At 38.8% G+C, this 22,603-nt stretch overlaps 1 protein-coding gene across 10 annotated transcripts in view; it reads left to right on the forward strand.

Moving 5' to 3' along the window:
* R3HDM1 (R3H domain containing 1) overlaps positions 1 to 20,688 on the forward strand; it is a 127,318-nt gene extending 106,630 nt beyond the window's left edge. For all 10 annotated transcript variants that reach the window (XM_045868950.3, XM_045868953.3, XM_064586455.1 and 7 more), the window contains 6 exons: positions 1,831 to 1,934; positions 4,134 to 4,306; positions 12,328 to 12,472; positions 17,962 to 18,044; positions 18,517 to 18,601; positions 19,335 to 20,688. In XM_045868950.3, the coding sequence (XP_045724906.1) occupies positions 1,831 to 1,934; positions 4,134 to 4,306; positions 12,328 to 12,472; positions 17,962 to 18,044; positions 18,517 to 18,601; positions 19,335 to 19,696 (952 nt within the window). In that variant the 3' untranslated portion in view covers positions 19,697 to 20,688. The remainder of the gene's footprint in view (positions 1 to 1,830; positions 1,935 to 4,133; positions 4,307 to 12,327; positions 12,473 to 17,961; positions 18,045 to 18,516; positions 18,602 to 19,334) is intronic.
* The last annotated feature ends 1,915 nt before the right edge of the window (positions 20,689 to 22,603 follow it).

Below are 22,603 nucleotides of genomic sequence, written 5' to 3' on the forward strand. Positions count from 1 at the left end.
GTTTAGGAATCCCTAAAAGTTGTTTTTTTGGTTTTTTTTTACCCACAGAACTACACTTCTTCATGTTAAAAATTGTAATAGTTAACTTCTTAGTTATATCAAATATCTAGTTAGCATTTTTATTTCCAACTACCCTACAAATATTGCTTATGTTTTTACACATTTGTCTTTTTGAGTGTCCCATAGTGTGAATTTTACTGATTGTGTCATGGTGTTGAACACATCTTCCTATAGTCTTTATAATAATTCAGTAGTTGGATCTAACATATTTTAATGCAAAAAGTTGTTAAAGCTAGACTAAGAAATTACACTATGTAAGGAAAGTTTTTTTAAATGATGAAAAAAGACTGGTAACTAATGGGGTTTTATATATAAATTAAGACTGATTACTTGAGGGGTGCCTGGCTGGCTCAGTCAGTGGAGCATGCAGTTCTTGATGTTGGAGTTGTGAGTTCAAGCCCCACATTAGGTGTAGAGATTACTTAAAAAAAAAAAAAAAAAAAAAAAATTCTGATCACTTGAGAATTCTCAGAAAGAACTAATAGTATCACTCTCTAATTTGAAACTGTTTTCCTCAGGACGCCTGGGTGACTCAGTAGTTAAGTGTCTGCCTTCGGCTCAGGTCATGATCCCAGGGTCCTGGGATCAAGCCCCGCATCGGGCTCTCTGCTCCGTGGGAAGCCTGCTTCTCCTTCTCCCACTCCCCCTGCTTGTGTTCCCTCTCTCGCTGTCAAATAAATAAATAAAATCTTAAAAAAAAAAAAAAAAAGGAAAGAAACTATATTCCTCAAAGAATTTGCTAAACAGAGAAAACTTTAAAGACATGTTGTGACAGATTCCATGTTAGTTTGAGTCTCAAAGATTAACTTGAAAAATAAAGAAGGGTGCCTGGGTGACTCAGTCTGTTAAGCATCTGCCTTCAGCTCAGGTCATGATCCTGGGGTCCTGGGATCGAGTCCCATGTGGGGCTCCCTGCTCGGCAGGGAGTCTACTTCTCCCTCTGCCTCTCCCCTCTACTCCTGCTCTCTCTCTTTCTCAAATAAATAAAATCTTTTTAAAAAGAAAAATCCAGGAAAAACTGAATAGTTTTATACTAGCAGCCTTTAATTTTGTCAGTATTTATGTTAGAATATGTCAGAATTATGTTTTACTATTTCCTTTATTCTTAGTACATATTTTAAGCAATAAAACAGGGGCACCTGGGTGGCTCAGTTGGCTAAGCATCTGCCTTCAGCTCAGGTCATGATCTCAGGATCCTGGGATCAAGGCCCAAGTTGGGCTCCCTGCTGAGCAGGGAGTCTCCTTCTCCATCTCCCTCTGCTGATCTCCCTGCTTGTGTGCTCTCTCTCTCTCTCTGTCAAATAAATAAATCTTTTTTTAAAAAAGGCAGTAAAACATTTTTCTCTTGAGTCTCATTGTTGTCAAACTGCGTATCTTTTCTAAAATATAGCTTAGTGAGATCCAAGTAAGTTAATTTTTCATTTTGTAAAGTTAGTGAGTTATTTTTCTTCTTTTTAAAATAATTATTTGAATAATAAAAAAAAAGTCATATTTAGAATACGTTGTAAAGGAGTAAGAGCAATGAAATTAGGAGTGGTGTTTCCTGATTTTTAGAAAAATCAGTATTACTGTCATAACATAGATTTTTGTCCAAAAAGTAATTGTTCATAACTCTTAGAGAATAGAGGTAGATTTTATTTTTACTCCTAATCAATTTGAAAAATAATTTCATTTAAATAAATTTGTAGGTTTGTTCTTTCAAAGAATCTTTACAGTCCTCTCCATCTCACTGTGCTGTGTTTTTGTGTTTGTCTGATTTTTCCCCCATAGCTCATCAGTAGGTTACTTGCCACATCCAGGATCAGAACAAGTACAGTTTCCTCGAACTACTTCACCATGCAATTCCCAGCAGCTTCAAAGCCACCAGTGTGCAGGTATGAATATAATTGGAAAATAGGTAATGGTTTGTCCATTTGAGAAATAAAGTTCCTTAGGCATTTCTCAAATGCGGTTTTCAACTTGTTATGTGCTGAGATATAGCCAAGATAATTAGGGTGCCTTGCAAATTCAGAGCTAACAGTTCCCGTCCGCTCCTTCCTTTTCTGCTGTTATTACTCCCACACTGCTATTCTGTTTCTCTTCCTCAGACTCTCCTTCCTTCCCTGCCTCATAAACATTGATGTTCTCTGGGATCATATCCTTACTCTTCATGCTCTTCCTAGCGGATGCATCTACCTCCAAGGCTTCAACAACTGTTTTTTGCCAGCACGCCTCTTAAATCTTCTTTTGGCTGAGAAAAGGCAGATAGCCAACTGCCTACTGGGCATCCCTATCTGGTTGTGCCAGAGGCACTTTAGATTTAATACTCCTCCCTCTTCCTGCATCCCTTACCTCACCTTCTCTCTAGGGACCAAAAAGTTTTCAAAGTCGTAATCACCTCTCTTCTTTCTCTCCTTTCACATTCGTGATGCCACCATTCCTTCAAATATCATGCCTTCTTTCCTTCCCCACTGCCACCGTTCTTGGTCAGTCTTTTCACATCTTATTTGCAGCAATCTCCTGAGTATTTTGCTGGTTTCATGTTTCCCCCACACCCAGCTTCCCACCTCCCCAAAACACACACACACACACACACACTGTTCAAGAAATACTTTCCTGAAACAAAAGTCTCTTTATGTCATTCCTCTGAATCAGGAATGTGCATGGATTCTCTGTCTAAACTCCCTAGCAAGTAAGCCTCCTATTTATATTTACATGTTCAAGTCAAACAGAACTGTGTTTCGAGAAAGTACCATGCTTTTTCATGCCAAAGACACTTTTGTACCTGTTCCTCCCTCTGCCTGAAATACCCATCCACCATTATTTGCCAAAATCCTGCTCGTGCTTAAGGTTTGACTCAAAAATCACCTCCTCTACAAAGGCTTCCCTAGCACTTAAAATAGACTTTGTTGCTTCTTTTTTTGGCTTCTGTAGTGTCTTAATCCTTTATCATGATGCCATATTTTATTATAATGATTTATTGACATATGTAAATCTCTGAGAAACAGAGAAACAGTAAATGATTATCAAATAAATGGCTAATAGTGTGCATCCAGCATGGCTGCTGTTGCTGAGGAGAACTTTGAGGTGTCCCTAAGCAGTCAGCCCTCTGTGGTTTGCCTCGCTGGTCAGCCTGGCTCTACTTCTAGGGAACTGGAAACTACCATTTTGGTTACTGCAGCGAGAACTAAGGCCCTCGAGGCATAAGAATCCTACCTTACCTTACGCTGAAGGGGTGGGTGGCAGGAAACATACATGCCTAATACTAGTAGTGCTGCAGTCTAATACACAAGAGAAATAAATCAGATAAGGAGACAGATAAAATAGACTATTTATCTCTGCTATACACTTAACAAGTGTTTGTGCATGCATGTGATCAGTACAACTTTTTAAAGTTAGCCAAAGAGGGGTGCCTGGGTGGCTCAGTTGTTAAGCATCTGCCTTCGGCTCAGGTCATGATCCCAGGGTCCTGGGATCGAGCCACGCATCGGGCTCCCCGCTCCGCGGGAAGCCTGCTTCTCCCTCTCCCACTCCCGCTGCTCTCTTGCTGTATCTCTCTCTGTCAAATAAATAAATAAAATCTTTAAAATAAATAAAGTTAGCCAAGGAAGTCTTTGCTGCTGTTTCAGATGAGAACTTGTAATAAAAGAGGTTAAATGATTTTCCCAGAGTCCTAGAACATTTCAGAGTACTAAAATTGTGCTTTCTGATTCCCACATCCCAAACTTTTTCTTCTCTGTGTATTTAATGCCAGTGTTAAAATTAGTTTATTTTTTAAATTAATCACTTTTATAGATAATGTCTCAATTATGCTACTCTCTACTAGGTCTGGTAGTAGGTAATTGGACTTCCCTGAGTAACTGTGGAACTGTGTTATTTTCAGAATAAGATGTTTAGGCCTACAGAGTCCCATTTTAATGCCTTTTTAAACACACATGCTTGTAGCATGAAGCTTTAGGGCTTAAATCTGGCTCGCATATATGATAGTAAAGTTTCGTTCAGAAGTGTAAAATTATTGCCATTTTCTTAGTGTTTAAAGATACCAGCTAGTTGGTAAAGTATACTGATTGCAGTGTCCCAACTCTGATTTCCAGCTGTGCCACCTCCGCCCCCTGGTGGAGGAATGGTGATGATGCAGCTCAATGTACCAAACAATCCACAATCTCGTGCCCACTCACCCCCACAATGGAAACAAAACAAATATTACTGTGATCACCAGAGAGGGCAGAAGTGTGTGGAATTTAGCAATGTAGACAATATTGTTCAGGTAAGATGCTTCTTTTGTTTATTGTAATTTATAACTTTCTACATTTTAGACACATGTGATAGGCCTTATAAGGCTTGACTTTGAATTTGAAATCCTCTCAGATTAGTAAAGAAGTTTGAACATTCTCTATATCCACACTATTTCTTTCAATATGTAAATATTATTTTTCAACTTTTGCATATTCAAAGTATTTTTAATTTAAAAAAATCAGAAGATGTACTAGATCTAAAATTTGATTTAAAAAAATTAAGTCATTTTCCTACATTTTCCATATGAACTATTAGTGTAACCAGAAGGTTGGTGCGAGAACACTCTTTATTGTAGAAGAAATACAGTTAATAAATGTAAAAGCAATGGTGGACTTTTTGGAATTTCACTAAAATAATGGATCAAAGAAAATCATCAGCACATGTCAGGAACATTAGGAAAAGGTTTATGGGGGAATTTAAAATGGATAGATTAGGCAGACAACACATGAAGCAACTGATCAATTATAAGATCACTGAAAAGTGGGTCAACCAAATATTACTTGCCTCCTAATGTAGTGTAGAAGGAAGTACACAGCATCAGTATAATGTACTCTTATCAAAAACATGGAGCCTGAATCGAACCAAGCCTCTAAATCTAGCTATTAATTTACAGAAAATATAGGAAGGGGAAAAAAACAACTATACCATGGAATATTTTACTGGACAAATTGGCCTCCTTTCTTTAAAAAAAAAAAAATAGCATTTTGAAATGAAGGGTGAGTCTTTCATAGATTAAAAGATACTCAGTTGTTATAATCAGATAAAACATGCAGATCTTCCTTGGATTTTGAACACTCAGAAGACATTTTTCAGCATAGAGAGGATATTTAAATATGTTAATTTTGTTAGTATGAGAATCATGTTTTGGTTTTTTTTTTAGAAAATAATAGTTCCTGGGGTGCCTGGGTGGCTCATTTGGTTGGGCATCTGACTCTTGATGTCAGCTCAGGTCTTGTTCTCAGAGTCATGAGTTCAATCCCCACATTGGGCTCCACACTGGATGTGGAGCCTACTTAAAAAAAAAAAGTAGTTCCATTAGATAAAAATATTTATATATTAAAATATTTGCAAGTGAAATCCTGTGATATCTGAGATTTGCTTAAAACTCTTTAGGGGGAACAAAGCAGGGGAGAACACAGTCAAAGTTGGGTGATGGGTCCATGGAAGTTCATTATGTTCATGTACATTGGGTGTAGAGATTACTTAAAAAAAACTAAAATAACATCCTGAGAGAAAATATTAATAAATAAATATTTTTTAAAGATGAACTGAATAAGGGGCACCTCGGTAGCTCAGTCATTAGGCGTCTGCCTTCGGCTCAGGTCGTGATCCCAGGGTCCTGGGATTGAGCCCCACATCGGGCTCCCTGCTCTGCGGGGAGCCTGCTTCTCCCTCTCTCCCTCCCCCTGCTGGGGTTCCCTCTCTCACTGGTTTCTCTCTGTCAAATAAATAAATAAAATCTTTAAAAAAAAAGATGAACTGAATAAATATTTTAATGCACATGACAAAATCAGAATAAAAAGGGCAAAGATCAATTTATAGGCTAGCTCACAAAATAAATGGCCATTAATCAGATGAAAATATAAAAATATTTTTATCTATATTGGGGAAATTTAGGAAGACTAAAATTTGCAGTGTTGGCAGAGATGTCCAGTTACAAACTCTCTTGTACATTCTTGATGATACTACAAATTGATAGAACTCTTCTTGGAGGCAGTTTAATGACATTTTTGAAAATGTAGAAGGCACATAGCAACTCAACACCAAAACCACAAACAATCCAATTAAAAATTGGGCAGAGGACTTCAATAGACATTTTTCCAAAGAAGACATGCAGATGGCCAACAGATACATGAAAAGATGTTCAATATCACTCATCAGGGAAATGCAAATCAAAACCACAATGAGATATCACCTTACATCTGTCAGAATGGCTAAAATCAAGAAGACAAGAAATAGCAAGTGTTGACAAGGATGTAGAGGAAAAGGAACCCTCATGCACTGTTGGTGGGAATGCAAACTGGTATAGCCACTGTGGAAAACAGTATGGACTTCCCTCAAAAAATTAAAAATAGAAATACCATGTGATGTAATAATTCTACTGGGTATTTATCCAAAGAAAATGGGAACACTAATTCAAGAAAATTTAAGCAGCCCTGCATTTATTTCAGAATTGTTTACAATAGCCAAGATATGGAAGCAACCTAACTGTACAATGATAGACGAATGGATAAGGAAGGTGTGGTATATATAAACAATGGAGTATTACTCAACCATTAAAAAGGATAAGATCTTGGGGCACCTGGGTGGCTCAGATGGTTAAGCATCTGCCTTCGGCTCAGGTCATGATCCCAGGGTCCTGGGATCGAGTCCCACATCGGGCTCCCGGCTCAGCGGGGAGCCTGCTTCTCCCTCTGACCCTCTCCCCTCTCATGCTGTTTCTCTCTCGCTCGCTCTCTAAAAAAATAAATAAATAAAATCTTTAAAAAAAATAAAAATAATAAAAAATAAAATAAAAAGGATAAGATCTTGCCATTTGCATCAGCATGGATGGACCTAGATAGTATTATGCTAAGTCAAATAAGTCAGACTGAGAAAGATAAATACCATATGATTTCACTCATATGTGGTATCTAAAAAACAAAACAAATGAATAAACAAAAAGCAGAGTCAGACCTATAAATACATAGAACAAACTGATGGTTGCCAGAGGGATGGGAGGATGGGGAGGTGGACATAATAGATGAAGGGGAGTGGGAAATACAGACGATACATTCATATGGAATGCATAAGTCATGGGGATGAAACATTCATCATAAGGAATATAGTCAGTGATAATTGTAATAGCATTGTGTGGTGTCAGATGGTAGCTATACTTGTGGTGAGTATAGCATAATATATAGAGAAGTTGAGTCACTGTGTTGTACACCGGAAACTAATGTAACTGTCAACTGTACTCAAATTAAAAAAAAAAAAACTTAACGTAGAAGGTACATAGCCTTTGATCCACAAATTTACTTCTAGAACTTTGTCCAATAAAAACTGTGGAACAAGCATATAAGAATACGTGTACACGGATATTTCTTTCTTACCTGTTGTAACCTTGAAAAGCTAAAAATATCTTGATATTCAACAGTGGATAACCGATTAAATAAATTACTATGCCGGGCGCCTGGGTGGCTCAGTCGTTAAGCATCTGCCTTCGGCTCAGGTCATGATCCCAGGGTCCTGGGATCAAGTCCCACATCGGGCTCCCTGCTCGGCGGGAAGCCTGCTTCTCCCTCTCCCACTCCCCCTGCTTGTGTTCCTGCTCTCGCTATCTCTCTCTGTCAAATAAATAAATAAAATCTTTAAAAATAAATAAATAAATAAATAAATTACTATGCCATTTAGGAAAATATCTTAAGTGTAGGTACTAAAAAGAATGGGATATACCTACTACCCAAATGGTAGTTTCTAAATACCATTCTCCAAACTAAAAGCAACCAGGGCTCCTTAGTGAAATGACTGTCGCCAGGGTTCATTCAGGGAAAAGTAGAAGATGATTCTGGAACATGTTGCTGTGCCAGAAGGTAATGAAGTACTTAAAGGATGATGGAGATGTGTCAAGGGACACAGGACCAGGCTTGAATACTTTAGGAATAAAATAAGAAATGAATGATCACCCATAAAATAAAGAAGAACCCATGAGTCCTTACTGATATAAATGAATGAATGGGGAAAAAGTGAAGCTCTTCTTTACAGTAAAATGTGAACTGTAAAAAATAGAAAGAATGATAGAATTAGAAAATCACCACCTGCAAACCACCAGGCAAGAATCATCACTGGAGGAGAGAGGATTCTAGGAAAATGGCAGAGTAGAAGCATCAGGAGTCTCTCTCTCCACCTAGAAATAATTGCACTGGTAGAATCTGTCTGATATAACAATTTTGGAGCTCTAGAATCTATTGAAGGCTTGCAACTGCCAGGAAAAGCTTGGGTGATAAATTGTAATTAAATTCAGTTAAATTCGGCTTTTAGCCCAGTAGCAGCTACCTTTCCTTACCTCCGCCCCCAGACAGGCAACTGTGCACATCGTTACTACAGCAGCTTACAGGAGTCAGGGTGGGCAAAAAGGACCCTGTCCTCCAAATACAAAGGATTTGTGTTCTCATCATGGGTCTCTGCTTCTGATCACAGAGGTGTAGACAAAGGGGCAGTAATCACTGTTGGTGCACCTCCCCACATTGTTGCAAATCTCTCCCCCTGACACTTCTAGGGGACTTAAAGGGACAAAACCCTGTTTTTCCTCCCTTCATTGTTCTCTTGGAATCCATTTTGGGAGCCACACAGTAAGCCTAGGACATTCAAAAGCAACTGAATATATAGGGCACATGCCAGGGAAAGGCACAGGCCAAACCCTGAGAAGACGTCAAGGTTATACCTCAGGCCGATCTTTGGCACAGAGACAGGCTGCAACAGTCAATAAACAAAAACCATAACAGCAACAACAAAACACAACAAACCCTGGGAAGGAGGGGAGATTTCCAGTTACCACATTGTTAGATCCAAATGTCCAATTTTCAACAAAGAGTCACAAGGCATGTAAAGAAACAGGACAGTATGGCCCATGCAAGGGAAGAAAAAAGAAGTCAACATAAAATTGTGCCTGAAAAAGACCTGATTGACACATCTCCTGGACAAAGACCTTAAAACAGCTGTCTTCAGGTTGCTCAAAGAACTACAGAAAGATACGGAAAAAGACAAGAAAACAATATATGAACAAAATTGAAATATCATTAAAGAGATAGAAAACCTAAAAAGAAGCCAAAAAGAAATTCTGGAGCTGAAAATATAGTAACTGAAATGAAAAGTTCAGTGAAGGAAGTCAGTGGCAGATATGAGCAGGCTGAAGAGAGAATCAGAGAACTTGAAGACAAGACAGTGGAAATGATCAAGTCTGAGGAACAGACAGAAAAAAGAATGAATAAACATGAACAGAGCCTAAGGGACCTGTGGAACACCATCAAGTTGACCAACATACATGTTGTGGTTGTCCCAAAAGGAGAAGAGAAATATTTGCAGAAATAATGGTTGGAAACATACCAAATTTGATAAAAGACATGAATGTAAACATCAAGCAGCTTGACAAACTCCAGGTAAGAACTGCCAAAATACCCACAGTGAAATACAATATAATCAGTCTCAAAAAATAAAGACAGAATATTAAAAGCAGCAGGAAAGAAACAACTTGACACATTTAAAAGATCCTCAAAAAGATTATCAGCAGATTTCTCATCAGAAACTGGAGGCCAGAGGCAGCAGACCAGTATATTCAAAGTGTTAAAAGAAAAAAAAAAATGTTAACCAAGAATCCCATACCTGGCAAAACTGCCCTTCAAAAGTGAGGTAGAAATTAAAATCCCCAGATAAAAGCTGAGACCTACACTGTAAGAAATTCTCAAAGGAGTCCTGCGGAGTGAAATAGAACACTAGACAGTAAGACAAAGCTATATGAAGAAATAAAGTTCTCAATTAAGTTAAACACATGAGCAGTTATAAAAGCTGGTTGTACCAATGGTCCATAACTCTACTTTTTGCTTTCTACATAATTTAAGAGACTAATGCACTTAAAGGGATTACTGGTTTATGTTTTGGGGCACACAATGTATAAAGATGTGGTTTTATGACATCAGCAACCAAAGGGGTGGGGACAGAGCTGTAAAGGAGCAGAGTTTTTGTATATTATTGAAGTTAAACTGGTATAAATTCAAATTAGAGTGTTGTGACTTTAGGATGTTAGGTGTAATACCCAAGGTAAACCACACCCCCCCCCCCAAAAAAAACCTAGGGAATATATACAGAAGGAAATGTGTAAGGAATTTAAACATTTCACTACAAAAAATGGAGTAAACACAAAAGAAGACAGTAATGCAAGAAATGAAGGGTGAGGAGGAAGCTGGAAGGCATATAGAAAACAAAGCAAAATGACAAAGGTAAGTCCCTCTTTATCAGTAGTTATTTTAACTGTAAAGACAGAGATTGGCAGAGTGGTTGAAAACACCCGATCTAACTATATGCTGTCTATGAGACTCACTTTAGGTCCAAAAACACAAATCAATTGAAAATGAAAGATGCAAAAAGATATTTCATGAAAATAGTAACCAAAAGAGAATAGGGGTTATTATTGCTAATATTAAACAAAGTAAGTCTCTAGATCCAAAAAATTTTCAAGATACAGAAGTTCAATACAGCAAGAAGATAAAATAGTTATAAACCTGATTATATGAACCTAATAATTACTTACCTGATAACAGACCATCACATAATAGTTGGGAACTTTAATGCCCTACTCTCAATAAGGGATATCACAACCAGGCAAGAGGTAAGTAAGGAAATGGAGAGCTTACACAACAAACCAACTAGATCCAACAGAGGTGTAGAGAACACTCTCCCTGACAACAGCAACATTTGTACTCTTCCTGTGTACATGGGACATATTCTTGGATAGACTGTCTATATGTTAGGCCACAAGTTAAATCTCAGTAGATTTTAAAAGGTACATATCAGCCAACATTGTACTGGCAGTCCTACCTAGAGCAATTAGTCAAGAAAAAGAAATAAAAGGCATCCAAATTGGAAAAGGAAGAAGTAAAATTCTCTGTTTACAGAAAATATGATCTCCCCCTAAGACACTTATAACGAGAAAAGAAAAAATAATAACTTCACAACATAGAAACCTGGCAGACACCACCTTAACCAAGTGATGGAAGTAAATATCACCAGGACTGTGTTGACACGTGGACCTCAAGTTCCCTCTCCTGATGCACTGAGAAGGACACATTGTCCCTTCTCTAGTAGTCCTTACCCAAATGTACACTGTGAATTTGGGCATGAGGAAGCAGCAGGCAAACCCAAATTGAGGGACATTCTACAAAATAACTGATCTTCAAAATGACCTTCAAAAATGTCAAAGTCATGAGAGAGAAAAAAGACTAAGTCTGTGTTCCCAATTTAAAAGAAAAAGGAAAAAGGAGGACCTGGGTGGTTCAGTCAGTTAAGCATCCAACTGAGCATTTCAGCTCAGGTCTTGATCTCAGGGTTGTGAGTTCAAGCCCCAAGCTACTTAAAAAAAAAAAAAAAAAAAGTTGAAAGAGACGTGACAACTAAATGCACCATTTGATTCTGGACTAAAAAGGGAGATTTTTTTTTTTTCTTTTTTTTTGGTTATAAAGTATGTTAGTGGGACAATTGGTGAAATTTGAATAAATTCTATAGATTACATAATATTGCTGTGTTGTTAATTGCCTGATTTTGATAATTCTTTGATAATTCTAAGGACTTTTCTTAGAAGCATCTTTATTTCAATGTTCTTAAACACTCCACTACATACAGAGTAGAACCACTTTTATTTAGATTTTGATGATCCTATTCTGGTTAATTATATAGGAGAATGTCCTTGTTTTTAGGAAGAAGACACTAAGTTATTTTGGGATGGGGGTATTGTAAGCAACTCATTCTCAAATGAAAAAAATAACAGTATATACAGAGAGAGAGAAAGATTTAAAAGTATGTAGAGAGAGAGAAAAAATATAAGAAAATAACATTTGGGAAACCTGAGAATTCTTTGTACTATTTTTGGTAATTGTTCTTTAGGGATGAATTGTTTAAAAACAAAATGTTAAACAGTTAACATGACAAAAAGAATCAGATAAATGGATATTTTTTGTCATGGAAAAGTATCTACAATATTACTGTCCAGGTACAAAAGCAAGATTCAAAAACAGGGTGTATAGTTTACTTCTGTTTTTGTAAAACATAGACATATGGATACATATGCATAGAAATAATCTTCCAGTGTGTATCTTCAGAAGTTGAAAATTATAAATTTCTGTTTTAATTTTTTTAATAAATACGTATTTGTAATCAGAAAAAAAATAAGAAATCTGTCCAAAAGTTAATTTGCAAAGAGCATGACTAAAATGCTAACCTGCTTTTTTGATGTGATTACAGCACAGCCCTCAACTCAGTAGTCCCATTATTTCACCAGCTCAGTCGCCAGCACCAGCTCAGCTGACCACCCTCAAAACTGTCCGTCCCTCTGGACCACCCCTTTCCATCATACCTCAGTTTTCTAGACCTTTCATTCCAGGGCAAGGTAAGTGTACGAAACTAGCCACAGCTTCAGAGGATTGTAGGGCATCCCCCTCCGGGTGTTGAGTGGAATCACTGTATTGTACACCTGAAACTCTTACAACACTGTATGTTAACTACACTGAAATTAAATTTTTTTAAAAAATTAAAAATTGAAGGTAAAAGACATCCCTTCCCAATTACTTTGTGATTTCCCTTGGTACTGTTTTCAGTTCTCCACAGAACTGCATTTCCACCTCCACCCAGGCATATGTGTTTGTTACCATATACTGTCCTAACCTTAATGTTTCATCACTAGTTAATAATTACTATCTTAGTAACTACTTCCATTTAATAATTACTTATGTGATAGAGTTAAAATGACCATAATTTACTATCCTTAGACTCCATTTCTCTATCGTAGTAATAGGCAATGCTATAAATTTGTTTTTTATTTCTAATTTTTATATCAGAGTAGTATATGTCAAGACGTTATTCAAAAGCATATTCAGCAGTTACTGAGTCCTCAATGTGCCCCTGACATACAAAGATGAATAAGGTGAAGTCCTCACGCTCACTGACCCTCAGTCTAATTGGAGGAACAGCAAATGGATGATTCTAAAATAATACGGAAAACATTAATTATATTTTCTGGAATTTATCCTAAGGATAATGCACACAACGATTTATCCACAGAAGAGTTTGGGTCTATAGCAGAAAAATGCAAAACAACCTAAATGTCCATCAGTAAGGATTAGATTTGGTTTATCTATATAAGGAATACTACACAGTTATCCACAAATCATTTTTAAAGAATCGTTAGAAGAAATATTCACAGTACAGTGAGTGATTTCAAAAAAACAGTTACATAAAGAGGAGTGGGAGATACAAACTTCCAGTTATGGAAGGAGTAAGTCCCAGGGATGGGGAGCCCAGCATAGGGGAATATACTCGGTTGTATTATAATGGTGACAGATGGTAGCTGCACTTGTGGTGAGCATAGCATAACGCATGAGTTGTGGAGTCACTGTGTTGTACACCTGAAACTAATGTGATATTGTGTGTCAACTATACTTCAATTTAAAAAGGCAGCACTTGGTGGGCTCAGTCTGTAGAGCATGTGACTCTTGATCTTGGGGTCATGAGTTTGAGCCCACATCGGGCATAGAGATTACTTAATTAAAAAAATGTTTTTAATTAAAAATAAAAGTTACGTGGGCATTTCAAAAAAGAAGATATACAAATGTCCAGTAAGCCTTTGAACAGGTGCGCAACATCATTCATTATTCATTAGGGAAAGGAATATTAAAATCCGAATGAGAATGGCTATAATCAAAAAGATTAACACAACTGAATGTAGGTGAAGTTACAGAGTGACTAAAATTCTTGCACATTGGGGCACCTGGGTGGCTCAGTCGGTTAAGCGACTGCCTTCGGCTCAGGTCATGATCCCGGGGTCCTGGGATCGAGTCCCGCATCGGGCTCCCTGCTCTGCGGGGAGCCTGCTTCTCCCTCTCCCACTCCCCCTGCTTGTGTTCCCTCTCTCGCTGTGTCTCTCTCTGTCAAATAAATAAATAAATAAATCTTTAAAAAATAATAATAATAAATAATAAAATAAAATAAAATTCTTGCACATTGGTGTAGAGGTGTAAAATTTTAAAACCGCTTTAGAAAAAGATTTGAGTTTCTTACAAAGTTAATCACTTACCTTGAAATGCAGCAGTTCCACTCCTAGGTATTTACCCAAGAAATATGAAAACATGTCTATGCAGGCTTGTACCACAGCATATATAACAACCTATTTTATTATAATAACCCAAACTGGACACGACCTAATGTCCACCAAACGAAGACTATTAGATAAACAAATTGTAATGTATCCTTAAAATGGAATACTGCTCAACAATTTGAACAAAACAGACTGACTGCAGTGACATCAATGAATCTCAGAGTCAGGTTAAGCAAAAAACAAGTCAGACACAAAAAAGAAGACCTACTATATGATTCTAATTAATTGAAATCCAGTTATAGGCAAACTAAGCTATGATGTTAGAAATCAGGTAGTGATGTGGATGGGATATGGAATTGACTGTTAAGGCGCTTGAGGGAACTTTTCAGGGGATGGAAACGTTCATTGTGTTTTTTGGGTTGTGATTACATGAACTTTTATAATTGTTAGAATTCATCAAACCCAACACTAAAGATATGCATTTTATTTTACGTAAATTATATCTCAATTTTTTAAAGACTTATGGGGTGACTGGGTGGCTCAGTTGGTTAAGCATCTGCCTTCGGCTCAGGTCCCTCTGTCCCTCCCCCACCCCACTCATGCTCTCTCTCTCAAATAAATAAAATCTTTAAAAAAAAAAGACATAAGATACACACATGTACATATGTGCAAGCACACATACGTAGAACAAAGACTGAAAAGGTACATACCAAAATGTTAGAAGTAATAGAATTACCAGACAGGTTTTTATTTTCTCCTTTGTAATTCTATTTCCAAATTTTCTACAAAGCCACATACCTTAAATTTAAACAGCATATGGCAATATAGTAATATTGGGATGCATGGTCTGGTATGAATGCCCCAAGAGGAGCACATAGCATGGCTTATAAGGAGGGGTCTTTGATTACTGCTGTCTACAGCTCATCTCCATATTTCAAAAGAATACTGCTCCATGATGTAAACTTAACTGACTTTCTTGAAACTGTTTTTTATGCATCTTCATGCTTCTCTGATCTCAACGTTAAGCCACCATGGCATATCTGCCCTTCAAGTAGTGCTTGGGAAGGAGCAAGTGTGTCACAGGTGTGTCCTGCCAGGGAGCTGCCCTAGCACCTTCACACTGTTCATCTGAAAAGAGCTCCATGGAGTAGAGAGAAGTCTACACCTTGCTTTTTCTCTGTTAGGAAGCTTTCAGGAGAAGGGACGTATGGTTCCCTGAAGTGCTTTTCTAGCACCTATGCATAATCCCCCTCCAAATACAGAATGTACTGAATTGGGGAACTTATGGTTAAAAATAAAATGAGAAATTTTTTTTTTAAGATTTTATTTGTTTATTTGACAGAGAGAGAGAGCACAAGTAGGCAGAGTGGCAGGGAGAGGGAGAAGCAGGCTCTCTGCTGAGCAGGGAGCTGGACATGGGGCTCAATCTGAGGACCCCAGGATTATGACCTGAGCCGAAGGCAGCTGCTTAACCGACTGAGCCACCCAGGCACCCTGAGAAATTTTTTTTTAAGATTTATTTATTTTAGAGAGAGAGTGCACATGTGTGAGCAGGGGCGGGAGGAAGAGGGAGAGAGAATCCTCAAGCAGACTCCCTGCTGAGCATGGAGCCCAATGTAGGGCTCAATCCCTGGACCCTAAGATCAAGATCTGAGCCCAAATCAAGAGTCAGAAACTTAAGCAATCGAGCCACCCAGGCGTCCCTAAAGTGAGAATATTAACAAATGAAAACATTATTCTCCAGGACAAGGTTTTTACCATCAGCATTTATTAATCCCTTTAAAGAGTGTTCAAGAGCAGACCCAAGACCTAAAGTATAAATATACCCATTGGTTAAGACTATAAAAATCTTTGTAATGGGCACTTGGCTGGCTTAGTTGAAAGAGTTTAACTCTTGACCTCAGGGTCATGAGTCCAAGCCCCACAATGGGTGTAGAGATTATTAAAAAAATAAATAAATAAACTTTTTTTTTCCTTTTTTTTCTTTCTTTTTTTTTTGAGAGGGAGACAGAGGTGGTGGGGAGTGACAGAGGGAGAGGGAGAGAGAATTTTTTTCCCCCAATGTCATTATCTTTTTTTTTAACTTTTTTTATTTAAATTTAATTAATTAACATATAATGTATTATTGGTTTCAGAGGTACAGGCCTGTGATTCATCAGTCTTATATAATATGCAGTGCTCATTACATCACGTCCCCTCCTTAATGTCCATCACCCAGTTACCCCATCCCACCACTCCCCTCCCCTCCAGCAACCCTCAGTTTGTTTCCTATGATTAAGATTCTCTTATAGTTTGTCTCCCTCTCTGGTTTTGTCTTGTTTTATTTTTTCCTCTCTTGAGAGAGAGAGAATCTTAAGCATGCATGTGGAGCCCAATGCCGGGCTTGACCCTGAGATCATGAGGTGAGCTGAAATCAAGAGTCGGATGTTTAGGGGCGCCTGGGTGGCTCAGTCGTTAACCGTCTGCCTTCAGCTCAGGTCATGATCCCAGGGTCCTGGGATCGAGGCCCGCATCGGGTTCCCTGCTCAGAGGGAAGCCTGCTTCCCCCTCTCCCACTCCACCTGCTTGTGTTCCCTCTCTCGCTGTCTCTCTCTCTCTGTCAAGTAAATAAATAATCTTAAAAAAAAAGAGTCGGTTGTTCAACCAACTGAGCCACCCAGGCTCCCCAAAATAAATGAACTTTTAAAAAAATGTTTGTGGGTGCCTGGGTGGGTCAGTCGTTAAGCGTCTGCCTTTGGCTCAGGTCATGATCCCAGGGTCCTGGGATCGAGTCCCGCATCGGGCTCCCTGCTCGGTGGGAAGCCTGCTTCTCCTTCTCCCACTCCCCCTGCTTGTGTTCCTGCTCTCACTGTGTCTCTCTCTGTCAAATAAATAAAATCTTTAAAAAACAAATAAATAAATAAAAATAAAAATAAAAAATGTTTGTAATGAGTGTATATAAATGTATTCATGCATATATTTTTAGTAATTAATAGTGACTTTGGGGAGGGGAACCTGGCTGGCTCAATCAGAACATGCAACTCTTGATGTCGGGGTTGTGGGTTTGAGCCCCACATTGGGTGTAGAGATTACTGAAAAAAAAATTAAGAATACTTTTTTTAAAAAAGCAGTAACTTTGGGGAGATAGAGAGCTTAATGTTTTTCCAGGGTATTTTCCTTCTCCTGAAATGTAAGTTATATCAATTTTTAATCATCATAGAAAATGTGGATTTTAGCATCTCAAGTGGGTGGAATGGGTATTACAGTTATTTTGAAGGATTTCATATCGAATGTTAAGGTAAATTAGGGAACTTTCTCTCCATCCTATCCCCTTTCCACCCAGTTCCCACCGCTTACCTTCCTTCATAGCCACTGTTAGTCTTAATTCCTCTCATAAATTTATCCCAGCTCTTTAAAGGAAAAATGGAAACTTTTAATCCTTTTTTTTTTTTTAAAGATTTTATTTATTTATTTGACAGAGAGAGAAACACAGCAAGAGAGGGAACAAGCAGGGGCAGAGGGAGAGGGAGAAGCAGGCTTCCTGCAGAGCAGGGAGCCCGACGCGGGGCTCGATCCCAGGACATCGGGATCATGACCTGAGCCAAAGGCAGACGCCCAACAACTGAGCCACCCAGGCGCCACTTTTAATCCTTTTTAAAAATACGTCAGTACCTGCATTTTTTTTATTCTACCAAATGTGTTTCCCCTAGTCATCTTAACTATTTTGGACAATTTAGAAAACTTTGGAAAGTACTTTGATAAATGAGCAGAGAACAATGTAAAAATGTTTTCTTACTGACTTTCAGGAGATGCCAGATATCCATTACTTGGCCAGCCTCTGCAGTACAACCCTCCTGCTGTTCTGCATGGACACATTCCAACCCAACAGGTGTGAAAGCTAGCTGTCTGACGACCTAGGCTTTGTTGGCAGAACATCATACTTGGGTTGCAGAGAGTGTAGGGGGCCCTGGGCCCACTCGTGGGCACTGCAAAGGGAGACCTGTGTGCCTCAGCCAGCTGATTTATCAGTGTCATCTGACTGCATTGAGTGTGGGTCTGGCCCCACTGAGAACAGACAAAGAGAAGGTGGTGTGCTGTTTGCCTGAGCAGTCATGCACTAGCGCTCTCCAAAAGGGGGGGCAGAGGGTGACTGGGGCGTCAGGGCAACCTTGCTTAAGAAAGACAAGTGACTGGTCATAGTGAGGGACAGAAATGCCATTGCCACAGGAGCCTGGGATTGGATTTTTTCTGCTGAAGTACAAAACCCAGACTGAGTATGTTTAGGTGTTAAGTGTCTAAATATTACAGTCACATTTTTCAGCACTATGAACCTTATTTCTCATCTGTTTGTGGGGTTTCAGGGTCAATCTGGCAACAGACATGGAAACCGAGGAAGGAAACAAGCTAAAAAAGCTGCGTCCACTGATCTTGGTGCAGGAGAAGCAGGTATGTCCCTGAGAGGCAATTGGATGTGGTTCTACAAACTGTTGGCCAGTTCAACAGTCTTTAAACATAAATGGGCTTTCCGCTGCATGAAGTCTTGCACAACCTTACAAGAAATTATGCCATCTGTAATGTAGGGCTCTTAAAATAGATTCTTTTAATTGTCTCATTTCAGATTTCAGAGTACAGCAAGGTCAGGTGGATTTAGGAAGGATGAAGGGACCAAAGGAAAAAGTTATGTGTGAAAGGAACAGGTAGAATGACACTCTTTGCCTCTCTATTTTTGGAGAAAGGAAGTAGTCCTTACACCCACGTAGAAATAGTCTGATGAACAAATAACTGCCTTTATTTGGCAGTTGGGCGTTCAGGTATGCACTCAACAGCCTTGGGTGGTTACAGCAAGTGCTCTTATGTTTATTTTACAATGGGAACAGGAAATTCAGGAAACAGCCCAAGATCACACACCAAACTTAGAGAATCCACTATACAATGCTGTGTTTTCTATGTACAACTGTCAGTCAAGACTGAGACGGGTAATTTAGTACCATTAGCTCTACATCCCCTGCCTTAGGGGTAAGTAGAAACGATTTAAAAGATGGCCATAATTATAGTTTTGGGGGTTTGAATGGTTTCACAAAAATCCCATTCGTTTCTTATGTCATATTTGGGTCTTCAGTACTTTTTGCCCACCATCTTGGTAACAGGGATTATTAATTCTATACCTTTTCCATTCTAGTTGTTGGGAAAGTCTTGGAAATTACTGAACTACCAGATGGAATAACTCGCATGGAAGCCGAGAAGCTTTTTGGGGAACTCTTTAAAATTGGCGCCAAGATCCGGTGGCTCCGGGACCCTCAATCCCAGCCCCAGCTGCGTCGTCACCCCCTCTGCTGTGGCAGCGGGGACAACACCGTCAACCCTGAACGCTCTAAACCCAGTGACTTGGCCTCCACATATACAGTCTTAGCCACATTCCCCTCCATTTCAGCTGCACAGAATGCATTGAAGAAACAAATTAACTCAGTTAACAAGTTTAAGCTGAGAACGAGCAAGAAGCACTATGACTTTCACATTCTGGAAAGGGCAAGTTCTCAGTAACAGAGCCACCTTGGACCCTTGGCCTTTATGATTCCCCTGTCCTCACCCATCTTTAATTGGCTTGGTATTTGGAGCTTCTGTTAACATGATAGAGACTCCTAGGACGTGTGGTCATGGCGTTATAGCTTTGAAGACAGGCCAGTGATCCAGCAAAGGGGGAAAATTACACATTTCACCCCAAATGACTGTAGGAATCCACATCGGAATGATAACAGAGTTAGCAGCTTTTTCTGAGGAAATGCTGTCCAAATGCCTCCTAACTTTTATAGTTATTTTGTTTTATATTTCTGAATTCTTGTATCAGATCCAAAGCTCTATTGTACAGCAAAGTCTTCTTCAAAATGATTACAACCAGTTGCAGCCTGTGTTTCTTTTTTGCAGCCAGCACAATGTGAGCCAACATAGAATCTGGGGGGAAAAGAATGCAGGAGTGGAAGAACCAAGTCAAAGCCGTGTACTGTCTTTTGGGGGGGCTGGAGGGTACCTAAGGAGAGCCCACAAATAGAAGATTACTCTTCCCCTGTATCTCTAAACATAGAAACAATTTTCAGAAAACGCAGAGCTCTCTCATAAGGTGTTTTCCTTATTCATTTAGGTAGTATGAACATTAGATGTAAAGTAAATTATGTTCTTAACACTTCTTAATCAAACCACTTAGATTCAAAGGGGAATAGGAATCATTTTAGGCAATAAAATACTTCCACTTTTTTTTTTTTTAAGTGTCCCTCTGATAACTAAATGCCACTTATTTGCATTCCCCTCCTTGTGGATTTTTTTGTCACCTAAGGAAATGCATTTGATGAGTGCTGGAAACTTCTTAAGTGGTTTATAATTTGTTTTCATTGTTTGCAGCGGATCACTGGACATCAAAGATTCATTGCACTTATGAACAAGGAACTTTTTTTCAATTTCTGTGTAATTTGCAAGGCTGTACAATGTGTGCTGATGCAAGCCTTTTTCAGTTCAAGAGAATAAATGTTTACAAATATAGACCCATTTTGTCTTTTGTAAATTAAAAACACCTTTTTAAATGAGTATCAGTATTGAAGACTTAACCCGTCTTGAAGATTTCAATTTTAAATTTACAAAAGATGGTAGACAGTAAAACCAACTAGTTTTACGAAAGTCCTACAAAACATCGCTTTCTCTGCGGGAGTGATTGCTATGGGTATGATTCATGTCATTTTGTTCTATCATAAAGTTAATACCAATTAATTAAAGACGGTTTTGAGTATGAATATACTTAAAGTCAGACAACTGAAAATAGAACATTATGTTTGTTTGGACAAAGAATCTGTGGTTTTAGCTAGTATATTGAGCACCCCATTGTCCAGTTTAGCTCAAGTGCTTTATAGAAAGCTTTTTCCATTTGTTAGCCAAGCACAAACTCGTTGTGAAACCCAAAGGTGGGAGTGTCTGCCATCTACAACTTGCCTGGAGCCTGGTTTGCTTCCAACCCAGACTACGGGTTTACTTTGCAACTCAAGATCAACAGGTGTTACCAGACTCTGGCGCAGATGCTCACTCACTCTAAAGCTTTTGCAAAGTCCCACTTGGTCTCAGGGAATCCCAGGCCTCCCCGCAAGCTAGTACATCCTGATGGTGAATATTTTACTCCTGGGAGAAGTTGGAGCATGCCTCAGATTAAGGAGCCACGCACAGAGGAAGAAGTAAGAATGAGCACTGTGAAAGTGCCTCACTTCCAAGGCCAGCTGAATTTTTATTAGTTTTGACTGGAGAGAGTCAAAGGAGAGGATACACAGTTAGGGCCAGCACTGCAGCAAGAATTATTACTCAAGTCATATATGGGGGATGGAGACCAAAAACCACAACCTTTTGGTTTATTTCAATTCTCTGAACATTTAACTCCTGCAATAGGATTCCTGGTAAACTAAGTGGTTTGGTTTTTTTTTTCATTGAGATATAATTGACATACAACATTATATTAGTTTCATAATGATTTGATATTTGTATGTGTTGCAAAATGATCACCACAATGTCTAACTAACCTCCATCACTTCATATAGTTACCAATTTTTTTATGTGATGAGAACTTTTTTTGAGAGAGAGAGCCCACGCATGTGGTTGGGGGGGTTGCGGCGCAGAGGGAGAAAGAGAATCTTAAGCAGGCTCCACACCCAGAGCAGAGCCCATCACAGGACTAAGTCTCACAACCCTGAGATCATGACCTGAGCCCAAATCAAGAGCTGCTTGACTGACTGAGCCACCCAGATGCCCCTTACGTATGATGAGAACTTTTAAAACATACTCTCTTTAGCAACTTTCAAATATACAATACAGTATTATTAACTATAGTCACCATGCTATACATTAAAACCTGTTTTTTCTTTCAACACTTGGTATACCCTGCCCAGAGAAAATAGGTCAGAAACCAGAGCAAAGCTGTTGTGAAGTCAGGTCTTAGCCACCCCACCACCACCACTGCAATTCCCTGACAATCACATGGGAATATTGCCAACCCCCCACATACAAAAATATGCATACATTCCCTAGGCTATATTCCCCTGTTCTTTTTGATCTTCTAGAATCTGATTTCACCTACAGAAAAATGGTGGGAGGAAGAAGCACACACAGGAAGCTTTTAAGATGTGATTTGGCCCAGACTTCAAACCTTCTAAAGACAACTTCAGATGTCCCACGGCGTTGGCTGTGGATTCTCCCAGAGCACTGGCTGTATTTAGGGACAGATACTACTTTTGCCAATAAAACAGGCCATTCTTACCTATGCCAATAATAGCAGCTCCAGCAGCCCCTTCTTTGGGAACGATAGAGATCACTTTATAAATTTTGGTCCACTTCTGCTACTTTATGTATTAGAAAGCTGAGAATACAGCTTAATATTTTTGAGCCCTTGGTCCATGAAGAACACGAATATATTGGGTATGT

The sequence above is a fragment of the Mirounga angustirostris genome, unplaced genomic scaffold (assembly GCF_029215605.1).
Source record: "Mirounga angustirostris isolate CCGP_5_RB_7025 unplaced genomic scaffold, mMirAng1.0.hap1 SCAF_3, whole genome shotgun sequence".
In the NCBI taxonomy this organism is placed as follows: Eukaryota; Metazoa; Chordata; class Mammalia; order Carnivora; family Phocidae; genus Mirounga; species Mirounga angustirostris.